Raw genomic sequence first — 13,297 nt, 5'->3', positions numbered from 1 at the left:
ATCTATTAATGAAATGGATGAACTTCGTCGCTCAATAATCGGTATCAAGGAAAAAGATGTCTTTGTTAGCTACTGTATTAATTTGATGTGAAACTCAAAATCAATTTAATTAATTTTAAGGTTTTTTAGAATCGGATTTTATGTTAAATGTGTAGAACAGAAAATATGCAAAGAAATATAAAGTTTATTGATACTTTTGATTTTAATTTACTATAATTTGAATTTTAGTTTACGATTATAATCATTTAAATTTTAAGAAGTGATCTCGAGGTCTACAAATGGGTTATGACTGTTGACTCAAAGAAAGAATTGGTTATGATAAAGGTTCAGATATAATAAATTGTTGATAAAAGTTGATTTAACTAAAGTTAGTTTAAAATTATTCGATTTTATTGCTATTGACAGCCGTTGAATCTAGATCCCATTCTCGAATCTGTACTTTCTAAACTTGTTATTACAGGAGTCAAAAGCTTCATACCTTCAGGACCACCAATTTTTAAATAAATATTGAACTCTTGATTTAAGACTATGACGCAATAGCTTCGGCTCGAAAGCATGTGTAAAAAAACCAAAAGATATTTGACAAGTTTGATACAATCTCTTTTGTCAAATGTCGAATTCATACCAAGTTTAAAAATTGTTAATGGTATATTCAATGTTTGCTCTTCCTTACTTTTTAAAAATTATGAAGCAGACATTTTTCTTTTTAAAGTTGCGTTTTGAAAAATTTCTCTTCTGGTTGCGAAACGTCAAGTATAAGAGATTCATGGTCCAAAAAAAAATCCAAAGTTTAACGATCAGATCGAAAATACATGATAAAATCTACGAGCAAAAGAGTGATTAGCTCAACACTGGATCATTTGGAGATAACGTTAAAGTTGATTGATTAAATGATTTTAAAATAAACTTTTTTAGAGTAGGAAGAATAAACTAATATCTATAAATTAAATTTACAATAACCTTAAAATTTACTTCTCGAAAAAGTGTTGAATTATCAGGTTGCTATTTAAGTTATAAAAAGAATTTTATTTCATATGTGTATTCGTAATTTTTTCCAATATAAACAATGCATATTATTAATATCTCTCTGTAGCAAGTACGTTTAAATTTAAATATCTCGATGCATGGCGATACTGATTATTGAGTCTTACTATAGCTGACACTTGAGTCATCAAATAACACAAAACCTTATAGGTTGATATAGTGAGCTCAAATATACATAAGCTATACGCTTTTCTCGAGGCTAAAAAGTTTCGAACTTTGGGAAAATTAAAGAAAGACAAACTTTCTTCGAGGAAGAATTACAGCATTATGAATTCAATGGATTTTCAAGCTTGCTCGGTTAGGTTTTTTTGGGATACTAACAAAATTTCATGTAACTTATTAAGAAGTATCAAATTTATATTTTTTTCAATCTCTTTGTTTCAAAGTAAATTATTTTGATCATTAACTAATACCGATAAGTAAATTCACTCGAAATCTTTCACAATATCAATTTGATCAGTTCAACTATTCCCTTGGATATATTTCATTTAAATCGAATCTATTGTCTTTTTCAACAATTTTCTATCTATGCATAATTTATTAAATTGTTTAATTATAATAAATGAATAAATAGAAAAATAAGTTTAAGTTGCCATTTATCTATTTTGATCACTAAAAATTATACTACATATATATATATATATCCAGAATAGCCATCAAGTATTATAGAATATCATCAACGTATTCAACATCAAACCAACTACATTTCACTCAAGATTTTAACATATTGTGTTAGATATATTCAGAATTGTCTCAATAGCAATAGAAAGGAAGAAAGAAAAAAATTTACGACATTAGATTGAAAAAAAATTAATCTAGTCTACACATTAAAATTATCATACATTTATAAACGGACGGACTCCGTTTAGGTACACAAATTAAGAGATAGACTTAGTAGGGGACCATTTAAATCGCAATAGAAAAACAAGACAGATATATACATAATCAATTGTTGCAAAATTAAACAATTGCTTTGATTCAATTTAATATTTATAAAAGATCAAAATTTTAAAAAACCTTAAATTTTTGACAACCAGTTTGAAAGACTCAACTTAGTTTCAATAACTCATATAAACCTATACTTAAACCTACATATAAAAGGAATTTTTTTTTAAGAGGTAATATCAGAACATTCATACTAAATTCAAAGAATTTGGAAAGAAATAGTTCAATCCCGAAATTAAATAAGTAATACGGAGAATGATTAATCCGAATTTAATAAGGAAGAAAAACGTTCAATAAATATAAACTCAACCAAGCAGTATATTAAGTTTTGAAGATCATAGAAAGAATAAAATTGCAAAAAACATGACGGAAAAACCGTCCTATAAAATACCACTTGATGATTTGGAATTAGAAAAACAAAGATTTATAGCAAAAGATGATATAAAACCTTGGTTACAAGATAAATTATTACACAATAAAGGTATACATGTAGTTATTGAAAGATCAGATACTTCAAAAATCATTTTTAAATGTAAAAATAAAGAAAAAAAAACCAAGATTATAGAATCAAAAAATAAAAAATCAAAAATACCAATACGACGTCATACAAGTTGTCCATTTAAAATAAGAGCAAATTTTAGTGTAAGAAATAAAATATGGTCATTACTGGTTATAAGTGATTTTCATGATCATATTGTTGATCCACCTCCAGGTCAAACTGAATCATTATCTCAACCAACAGAACAACCACTACAAGAACAAGAACAACCACCACCACAGCAGCAACAACAACAACAACAACAACAACAATCATTAAGTTATCCTCAACAATCACAACCAATACCAGCTGGACCTGGAATGAACCTTAGTATAAGTAACATGAATAAAAAATCTAAAATGGATGCAAATACTTCAAAACATCAAAATCATAGAAATAACAATAATGATAATAATAGTAATACAAATAGTAGTAATGGTACAACTGATCATAGTTCTGCAACTTCAACTTATTCTGATAAAAATTCAGATGAATATAAAGATAGTCCTCCAACTTCGTTAAATTCAATTAGTGAAGATACTTCAAATGATGATAGTAGTGCTACACCAACTAATAATACATTCAAACAATCAACGAAAAGAAAAAATAATCAATTGGAATCAATGAAGAAGAATAAAAAAACAAAGAAGGATTTAACGAAAGCAAATAATTTAATAAATAATTATGAAACCCAAGATGGAAATCTTGAAGTTCAAAATCAGCAATACCCTCAATTACAAGATTATAATCAACCACAACCTCAACAGCATCAACAACAACCACATCATCAACAACAACAAGCATATGTATTAACTCCACAACAACAACAAGCATTACAATTTTATCCTCAACAACAAAGACAAAACTTTCAACTACAGCATCCTCAACCACAACCAAGATCCCTTACCCAAGCTCAATCTACATTTGCATTACAAACATTACAAAGTGAAGTAAGAGATAAAGTTCGATTATTAATTCTAGATAATAAAAATATAGCAGATGATCAAAAAACTTCAATGATTGATTCATTTGTTTCTCAATTATTATTAGATTATAGAAGTTTATTTAGTAATCAATTTATGCATTCATTGAAACAAAACTTATTTGATCAACAACAGCAGCAACAGCAACAACAACAGCAGCAACAGCAACAACAACAGCAACAGCAGCAAATGCAACAACGTCAAGGCAATAAATTGGAGAATGGATTCGTTGATTCAAATCATCAACAACCACAACCACAATCACAACCTCAACCACAACAGCAGCAAGCACCATTATATCCACAATATAAAAAGAATTCACTCAATAATTGGTTTATGACATCATCAACTACACCAGTAAACAATAATTCAGCATCAATACCATTATCACCATTATTAAATGACACAACTGCTGGAAATGATGATTACAACTCAACACAAGCTGCAGTTGCTGCTGCAACTTCAAATAATCTTAATGCTAATCCATTAGACAATTTACAAAATTCTTCACAATTAAATGGTCAAGTTAATGGAAATGTATCTTTAGGTCCAATAAATTATAATCAACAACCTCAACAACTTCAACAACATCATCAACATCAGCATCAACAACAACAACCTCAAAATTCTAATCAATTACCACCATTCAATTCAATACATAATAGTTTACCACAAACTGATGATTCAAGAAACAATAATTATTATAACAATAATTCCAATAATAATTTTCCAACAAATTCAATCTCATCATCCATTTTCTCAACAGGTTCAAATGGTTCACAAACAAACACAACAACAACAAATAATATAAGTAATATTAATAGTAATTCAAATGGTGGTAATACAACTACATCAAATAGTTCAATTATGCCACCATTAAGTTCAACTGCATCAACATTAAATCCTTCACATATATTAAAAAATGGTAATCAATATTTTAATACCAACAACAACACAAATTCAAAATCAAATTCAATTAATAACAATAATATTAATAATAATCCATATATTTTTAATAATTTAAACAGTTTAAATAATTTAAGTAATTCATTCTTATTTAATACTAATACAGGCAATAATGGTGGATCAAATAATTTGAACAATAATAATACTACTACAGCAAACAATCTCACAAACAATGGAAATGGAAATAATTCAATAACTCCTCCAGTTGGTGGATTAATTTCAAATCAATCAAATCCATTAACAAATCAAAATAATTATAATACATCAGATTTTAAATATTTTGAATAACATCAGTAAATCATCATCACTAATCATCACAAACATTTATCATATTTCAGTTCGATTTGTTTATACAAAATTCATAGAGTTAATTTTATATTTTTTATTTAGGTAAAAAATCAAAAAGGAGTTTCATTTAGCATTTAATAAGGGATAATTTAAGTTTTTTTTATTAAGATAGAGTCTTTCTTGTGTATAATTATTTATTTAAGGGCATTTAAGAAATTATTTTATTTTTGTAGTAAATTACATCTACTCTTGTACTTTTTTTTTCACAAATTGGAGTTTACAGTTGAAAAGAATTAAAAAGTTAGCACAACCCACAAAACTTAAAATAATCGTGAAGTTTTGTATCTTGTTTCGTGTTTCATGATATTTCACAAAAATAATGAAAAGAATAAACGAGATTAATACCTTTGAAGTCCGATCTATTAAATAACAACGGTAGTGCTACAACAAACAATCTCACAAATAATGGAAATGGAAATAATTCAATAACTCCTCCAGTTGGTGGATTAATTTCATTTAAGTTTACACCCATTAACCTTTTACTCCATCTCTTGCCATTTGATATATAGCATATACATTTAAAACCGAGACAAATAACCAAATCAATATAGCAATTATTGTAGTTATCCAATTATTAGCCATATTTTTGAAATTATTAGCATCATCATCTTCTTCTTCTTCTCCATCTATTTCTTCTGTAATTTTAACTTTCATTATTTTTTTTGAACATGTAAAATAAATTAATGGAGCAGTTAATGGAGGTAATAAAATTGAAATTATAACTTGAGATATATTTAAAGCTATACCCATTGCATTTCTTCCAATACATAAACTAATAATTAAACAAGGTATAATTGAAATAGATCTTGTGATTAATCTTCTTAACCATGGTTTTAAAGTCCATTGAATATGACCTTCTGATACAATTTGTCCTGCTATTGTACAAACTATTCCAGCACTTTGACCACTAAATAAAAGAGCAACCATAAATATAGTACCCATTGCTGGTGCTATCAGTTTTGATAATAAATCATGAATTGTATATAAATCTGCATCAATCGCTTCTGGTGTTCCATATAATGTTGAACCTGCAACAATTAAAATAGCAGAATTTACAAATAATGCTAATGTAAATAAAGTTAAAATTAATTCAATAATTGAATATTTTAATGAATAATTAATAGCTTTAAAACTTGGTTTATAATTATTATAAAAATAATCAGATTCTTTTTCATAATTTGATTTATCCTTGGTGCTGTTATTTTCATAAATTTCATTCAATTTAACATATCCATTTTTAACATCAAATTCTCTTAATCTTGGCTGAACTAATCCTGATCCTAAAAATAATGAATGAATCATGACAGTTGATCCAATAATTGATGTTGCTATAGTCATTCCATTACCTTGAAACATTTTTTTACTTGGAATATAACCTAAAAACACCTCTCTAGCATTTGCATGAATTTCAGATAATTGTATAGCAAAACATATAACAACAATCAACACCAATATACCAACTAAATATTCAAAAATTTTAACAAATTTTAATGATGATGTATCTGCTCTATAAGTCATCATAACAAATAATACATCAACAATAGTTATTACTACACCAGCAGGTAATGGAATTTTCAACAAAATATTCAAAGCAATAGCTGAACCAATAACTTCTGCGACATCAGTTGCAATAATAGCTAATTCAGCTAATATCCATAATACCAAGTTTAATTTTTTTGGTAAATATTCTCTACAACATCTTGCTAAATCATATCCTGTAACACTACCCAATTTAATACAAAGACTTTGTAAAAAAATTGCTATAATATTTGATAAAAATGTTATAAATAAAAGTGAATATTTTGTATTTGCTCCTGCTGATACTGCAGTTGAATAATTACCTGGATCTAAATATGCTACTGATATTATTAATGATGGTCCAATAAATGATATATATTTTCTAAAAATTGAGATTAGTTTTTGTAAAAATGATTTTTGTCCTGTTGATTCTTCTTGTGATGATAATGGATGTGAGAAAGTTTTGATTAAATCTTGTTGTGACTTGAGTTCATTTTCTTCTTTTATTTGTATATTATTAGATGATGATTGTACATTTGATGATGATTTTGAGTTCTGTTCCTTAGATCTCGTAAATCTTGATTTGATGATTTTAGTTAATTCAATAGATCTTGACATATTATTGTTGAGGTTAAAATTTTCTTGTCCGTCTCTTAATTTTTTTTCTTAGCTTCGTTAAAAAGTTTAAGCGAAGTCTCGTAGTTAAATTGTGTAAGTGGTGTTAACTCCTCAAATTCATAGATCAATGGTGATTCTGACTTAATTCAGACTCTTTGAAGATAAAATAGGGTTTAAAAAATAATCTATCCCTTTTAGCTTTGTTTTTGATGTTTAACTAAATTTAGAACGGAAAAAAAAATAAAACGGTGCCGGAAAATTTCTCAATTGCTATCCCGGTTTATATTCGTATTTTCATATTTAGTATAATATACTTAGTGAGCAAAGAGCTTCTCAAAATTACAGGCCATTATGAAGTTACTATCTAACTTGTTGAATTTAAGGAAATCAATTTCAACAATGAAGAGGAGAAAGAGAATGAATGAATGAATTATTTTGTGCTTAGTGATAGAGCCTTTTCTGATAGAAATTTATAGTTTTTAAAACTGTTCTTTCCCTTGAAGACACTTGTAGAAGCAACATCAGAGTTCAACTCTTAAATGTGGTATGTTATGCTGACGCTGTGATCTCCTCACAAATTTTAAAGTTGATAATAAGACCTTACTCATAATATCACTCTTCTTGTTTGAAAATGTATCACTGTGATAATATTGGATTCATTAAATGTGATTTTGGCCATATCATCTTACTTTTTTTTTTCATTTTTTATTGTTTGTTAGATCGGTAGTCTAGCTTGCTAAACGGTAATAGAATAAAAAAGTCTATAAATGAATATTCTTCTGAATCATTGAAGATGAATAAATTAGCTTTAAAATACAAAATAATCAAGGTGGATATCAAATATTACCCATGCAAATTCGATCAAATTTTTATGAATTTCGATAAAACATGCCTTGAATATCACAATTTTAAACCCAACAAAACAACTTCTGAACTAAACACATTACGTATGACTAGTACATCTGGTACAACTCCAGAAAGTGCAGTTAAACAACAAGAATATTCGGCTGATTAAGAAACATTAATCTACCGAAAATTGTCCAGTTCAGAAGAAGTTTTGATTGGTTTAGTATCTAAGAATGATATTCCAAGCAAGCTTTTTTAATTTTTTGAGTTCCAAGTTGCTCATGAGAATATATATGATCAATGTCAATTGGAGCAAGCAAACTGGTATAGGATTCGAGTTCATTGAGTATTTTCTGATGACCTTTCCAAAATTAAGAAACTAAATTCTGATGAATGATCAGTTACATTTTGTGCTCTGTTGATTTATTTGCATCATGACCGACGTTTGAGTGGAAAATGTGGGTATTAGTTTTTTTCATCTTCCATTATTGAAAATGAATAGGAAGTAGAGCTTTGCTAAATAATGGATAGTTATGAAAAATCAAGTAGCGATTGATAAATATAAAAAATATAGTTAGGTAATTGTTGAGACTTCGTAAGATTTCGCAATGCATTGAATTTCAAATTTTAAAGTTATGGTCTTGTTATTATAGATTGAAATTGCAGATTATAGTTTTTATTTTGTTAACCCTTATTTAGCCTAAACTAAATGGTTACTAGAACGTGCGTCTTGAAATTTCCGTAGTTATTGTTGTAATTTTATTATGTAAATAAATCTAATCAACCAGTCCTCGTGGGCTAAATGATCGGTTTTATTTGATAGTTAGGTGTTGGTATGGAGATTCTTTTACTGTTCCGCTATATCATAAATTCTGACTTTTTATGATATATTTGCAATTTTATATCAAGTTTAATAAACATCTATGGTTTACCGTGCCACACTATGATGAGTTTATCGAAAATATAATTTTTTAGGTTATGGAAATAATAAAAGCTACCAATTTGTGTTTCAAATTATTTTACCAACTTTGTTTGTCGTGCAACATGTATAGCTTACTTCTTTACAAAAGGTTGCTGTAAGCTAGATCGTTATTGTTGTCAAACTTTTACGAGATTAGATCTTCATTTGGTGTATGATCCATATGGTTATTGTTGCCATTAAAATCATTTGAAATTACAAGATTTAATAAGCAACATTTAATTTCTACACTCAAACTAATAGTTTGATCAAAATACGGCATTAATATAGATTGAAATTATGTGAAATAAGTTGCTCTATTTAGCTTTTACTCTATATCTTTCTATGAATGATGAATTACCACTATTGTAAAATTTACTTTATTTCAAGACTTACTTAGTGGATTCTTTTACATTTTTTAATTCCTCACTTTCTTTAGCAATTTTTGAATTTTCAACAAATGAATTGATTGAATCATTATCATCAATAATTTTTTTCATTTTATTTAAAACATCACCAAAATCATTAAATTCAGTAAATGGAATATTATCTCGTATACAAATTTTAATTAAATCTTTTCCATGTTTTGCAAATAATAAACTTTGTAAATCCTTTGTTGGATCAGAACTATCTGATAATTTAGCTAATAATTCAGCACCACTTTTATCTGATACTCCATCTCCTATATAAAACATTTTTATTCCTTGATCATCATCACTAGTACCATTAGAATAACCATGTTGTTTTAAATAATTTAAAATTGATTTTGATTTATCATGACCAAAATGAGAATCTGGATCTTTGAAAACAATTTCCCAATTTTTTCCATTATCATCTATTCTAACATCATTTGAAAGTATTTCTATTTTAGATACAGCTTCTTGACCAACTAAATTAGTTAATAATGCTGTAATAATTGGCGTCATTCCTGAACTAACAACAACAATTGGAATATTTCTTTCATGACAAAATTTATAAAATTCTTTAAATCCAGGATCTAATTTAACATTTTTTAATAAATATTCAATACATTCATTAAATGGAGTTGGTATAGACTCTAACATTTCTTTAAAACCATCTCTAAAACTTAATTTATTATCAAATATTAAATCATTAATTTTTAATCTTGCTGGTTGTCCCATTCCTAAATTATCTGTAAGATAATCATTTGAATCTTGTAATGTGACTGTACCGTCCCAATCGGTGAATACAATTGCTGGTGGTAAATCTGTTGACATCTCGTTTGTTGTAGTTGGGTCTAGACTAGTTCGTTCAAAGTAATTAGCAAAAGAATTGAAATTTAGGCTCAACGTTTCTCGATTGCTTATGTGCACGACTTTTGCAAGTTTTCAATAATTTATGATGTAATTTCTAACTTATACAAATTATACTCAGTGAATAGTAATGCTCAACATTCAATTGATCAATGGACTCGAGTTTATTAAGAATTAGCCACAAGTGACACGAACAACTTAATTTGGTTTTAACAGAAGTACTAAAACTTTTCGAGATCTCGTAATTATGAACCCCAGATTTCAAATCTTGAAATATTTGTGAGAAAAATCAACAAAAAAAAGATATTTTTGTAGGCTCAGAATCCGATACAAAATGGAAAGGATTGGAAAGTGCTTAGATTCATGTGTATCATTTTGATGGTATGCAATTGCTACTTCGTCTCGAGATTCCTTAATTCTCGACTTATATCAATGTCAATTGAATCATTTCGATAGTTCAAAGATTCATTCGGACTAACTTATATTTAAATAAATCCGAGAAAGAAAAAGCATGTAACGGAATTGATTGTCCGAAAGCTTAACAAGGATTTCCTTCAAATTGGACTTCCGTCAAGGAGTTTTAAAAATTTAAGGGGAACGTAAACATAAACAACAATTATATCAACTTATCTAAGAATCAACCTAGAGCAATCTGGCATTCTATTATTAAGTCATGGACTTCGCAAATTTTGATTTAAAATTTACTGTAAGTCGTAACCTTACTTTTTAAATGATTAGTTGATATTTTGATGTGTTTCAGATCTTTAAATTATTGTTTTAAATTTTAGATTTTTATTATTTTTTGCAATCTGAGAACTTGACGATTTGGAATCCAGATTTGACGATTAGAGATTTAATCAACAATTCAGTTATGAGTTCTCAAGACACAGTAAGGTTCTCAAATGGTGGTACGCCTTTTCATTCTATTTTAAATCATTAAATTTTCAGTTCTGCCTCGGCTAAGCATGCCCTCGAATATTCATTGCGAAATCGAAAAAAAAAAAAAAAAATAAAGTTCAAGAGAGATTTATGATATTTGATATTAGGAGAGCTCGCCTAAGGCACGAGATCTTAGTCTGTTCTTAAAATATAAAGCCAACAACGTAGATTAAAGATAGAAATTAACAAAAAAAGAAAGAACTACTCTCATCATTTTTTCTGCTCCATTTGTCTATCTATATGTGGTGATGTAAGCAATTTCAAAACCATTGCTTTGCGTGAAAAAAATAAAATTTGTTATTGCATCATCACCATTTAGCTATTTATGCTAAAAATAGGTTTATATACTTTTGATGATATTTTTATTGTTTTTTCATTTGTTGCATGGATTGTAAAAGTGAAGGTAAGACTCATGCTCAGTGGATCAATTTATAAATTTACAATTTAGTTTGAACTGGTGATTGTTGGTCTATCTTGTTGAAAAATAGATTTTAATGAATGGAAAAACTCGTTGAAATAATTGTACAAATTTTAAACTTTTGTGATATTAAATGAATTAACTATACGAAATTCCTTAGTATTGCACAAATATTCTTAATTTTGAACCCATGTTAAAATCAGTTGAAAAGTTTAAAAAATTAAAAATTTGAAACTTTAACTTTAACTTTAACTTTAATTTTAAATTCGTAAGGAAGAGAATAGCAAAATTAATGAATCAAATTTTAGGGTTTTTACAATTTATGAACTGATGATAATTTAGAAATGTTGATTACTGTAAAATTTGAAACGTCTTCTCCTCAACTTGAATTGCCATAAATAGGTCGATGTAAGTTTAAAAGTTGTCCATTCTAAAGTCAAATAATTAAGTACAATTAGGGGGAATTACCGTATATACCGCTAAAAATATTTAGTTGGAAATTAATTGAATTTTCTCGTCTAGATTTTACAAGTGGGTTAACTTGACAAGATAGATGTAGAGAGAGTAAAGAGAAGTATTAATTTAAGGTTGATCAAATGTATAAATTTTTTAAAGGTGCATCAAATGTTAAAAAAGATGGGTTTTGGACTTGTTCAGAAAGTTGTTGACTAATTTCAATTTAAATTTATAAGCACCTACTAAAGAATGTGGCAGTACAACTGAAACAATGTATAACAGTAGGAACTAATAATTACTTTAATAAGTTCAATGATTCCCATCTATACAAACAACCCACATGGATATATGATTTACCATAAGATTGTTCTAGATCTCTATATATCAGAATCCTTTTCAATTACGTAGTAAAATTTCTTTTATATTTTTTTAGTGTTTGATAATTAAAAATTTATATGTGGAAAATTACAACTTTTGAAAAATTAAAAAAATATCATACAAAAACAAAAGATTCAATTTAAGATTGCTATCATTTCAACACTTTAATTTTAAACACATGTCAAATTTAGATAGATGATATCACCTGAAACAACCTTCAATCAGTCATGGTTTAATCTAAAACCATCCTAAAAAGGGGAAAGGATAGATATAGATGCATGGGAATGATGAAATAGGGAGGGACAAAATTTTATTTAAAGATTTCATATGAACTGCGTTATGAACTAAATAAAAATATTTAAAGATTAACGTATGTTACATAATTGTTGATGAAATAATAATAAGTGATATTGAAATTTATTATGTATATGGATTACGGAATAATGTAAAATTTAATATATTAAAACAATAAATAATAACTGAATTCCATTACTAATAGAAATCTAAAAGTAAAGTGATATCAAGATTTTTCTATTGTAGTCTAGATATTTTATGGAATATTCTTTAATTCAACGGAACACCAGTTTAGTTGGAGATTTAGTTAAAGATTTTAAGATGAATTATAATCAAAAGACTACTGAATAAAACTATGGAAATGTGAAGTTAGGTTCTTTACTATTCGAGATTAAATTAAATAGAAGAAACTCAGAGTTTCTAACTATATCTCCTAATAGCATTGACTAAATAGTTTCTAACCCCAAAAATAAACAAGAATATGTACTCAATACTTTAAATATTTCTTTAAAATTGTCCTTCCTATTAATTTATTTGGTTTGCTTTATTGCTATCTTTTGTGTATACATTTATTATCAAATTATGTATAATTGATTATGATTCACTATGACTTTTGTTCAACTTATTATGTAGAATTGATTAAGCTGAGCTTTATTTTAAAACCATAATAAGTGGAATAGAATACTAAGTGTTTTACTTAACTATTGAAACTCTCTTACTAATAGCTTAAATGTTTTAAGGTTAAGTAACTTCTTTAAATAAATATATTGTTAT

General features: G+C 27.1%; 3 protein-coding genes and 1 pseudogene across 4 annotated transcripts; 2 read left to right on the top strand and 2 right to left on the bottom strand. All coding sequences in view use genetic code 12, as the record gives it.

Annotated features, from left to right (window-relative positions):
* Positions 1-2,352: 2,352 nt before the first annotated feature.
* Positions 2,353-4,764, top strand: AFT2 (Aft2p; the record flags this gene model as incomplete). Its single annotated transcript, XM_051756112.1, has 1 exon — positions 2,353-4,764. One exon carries the CDS (start codon positions 2,353-2,355, stop codon positions 4,762-4,764), a length of 2,412 nt encoding a protein of 803 aa, XP_051615837.1.
* Positions 4,765-5,295: 531 nt separating this feature from the next.
* Positions 5,296-6,960, bottom strand: SMF12 (divalent metal ion transporter; the record flags this gene model as incomplete). Its single annotated transcript, XM_051756110.1, has 1 exon — positions 5,296-6,960. One exon carries the CDS (start codon positions 6,958-6,960, stop codon positions 5,296-5,298), a length of 1,665 nt encoding a protein of 554 aa, XP_051615836.1.
* Positions 6,961-7,499: 539 nt separating this feature from the next.
* KGF55_001525 lies at positions 7,500-7,975 on the top strand (annotated as a pseudogene). The gene is made up of 2 exons: positions 7,500-7,504; positions 7,711-7,975. Coding segments are annotated over exons 1-2 (270 nt in total).
* Positions 7,976-9,156: 1,181 nt separating this feature from the next.
* Positions 9,157-10,002, bottom strand: KGF55_001524 (putative phosphoric monoester hydrolase; the record flags this gene model as incomplete). The annotated part of the gene is made up of 1 exon (XM_051756109.1): positions 9,157-10,002. One exon carries the CDS (start codon positions 10,000-10,002, stop codon positions 9,157-9,159), a length of 846 nt encoding a protein of 281 aa, XP_051615835.1.
* Positions 10,003-13,297: the final 3,295 nt, after the last annotated feature.

Source organism: Candida pseudojiufengensis, assembly GCF_024610245.1.
Source record: "Candida pseudojiufengensis strain CBS 10847 chromosome Unknown scaffold9, whole genome shotgun sequence".
In the NCBI taxonomy this organism is placed as follows: domain Eukaryota; kingdom Fungi; phylum Ascomycota; class Pichiomycetes; order Serinales; family Debaryomycetaceae; genus Lodderomyces; species Lodderomyces pseudojiufengensis.
Note: the sequence above shows the minus strand (reverse complement) of the source record. Positions and strands in the feature narration are given on the sequence as shown.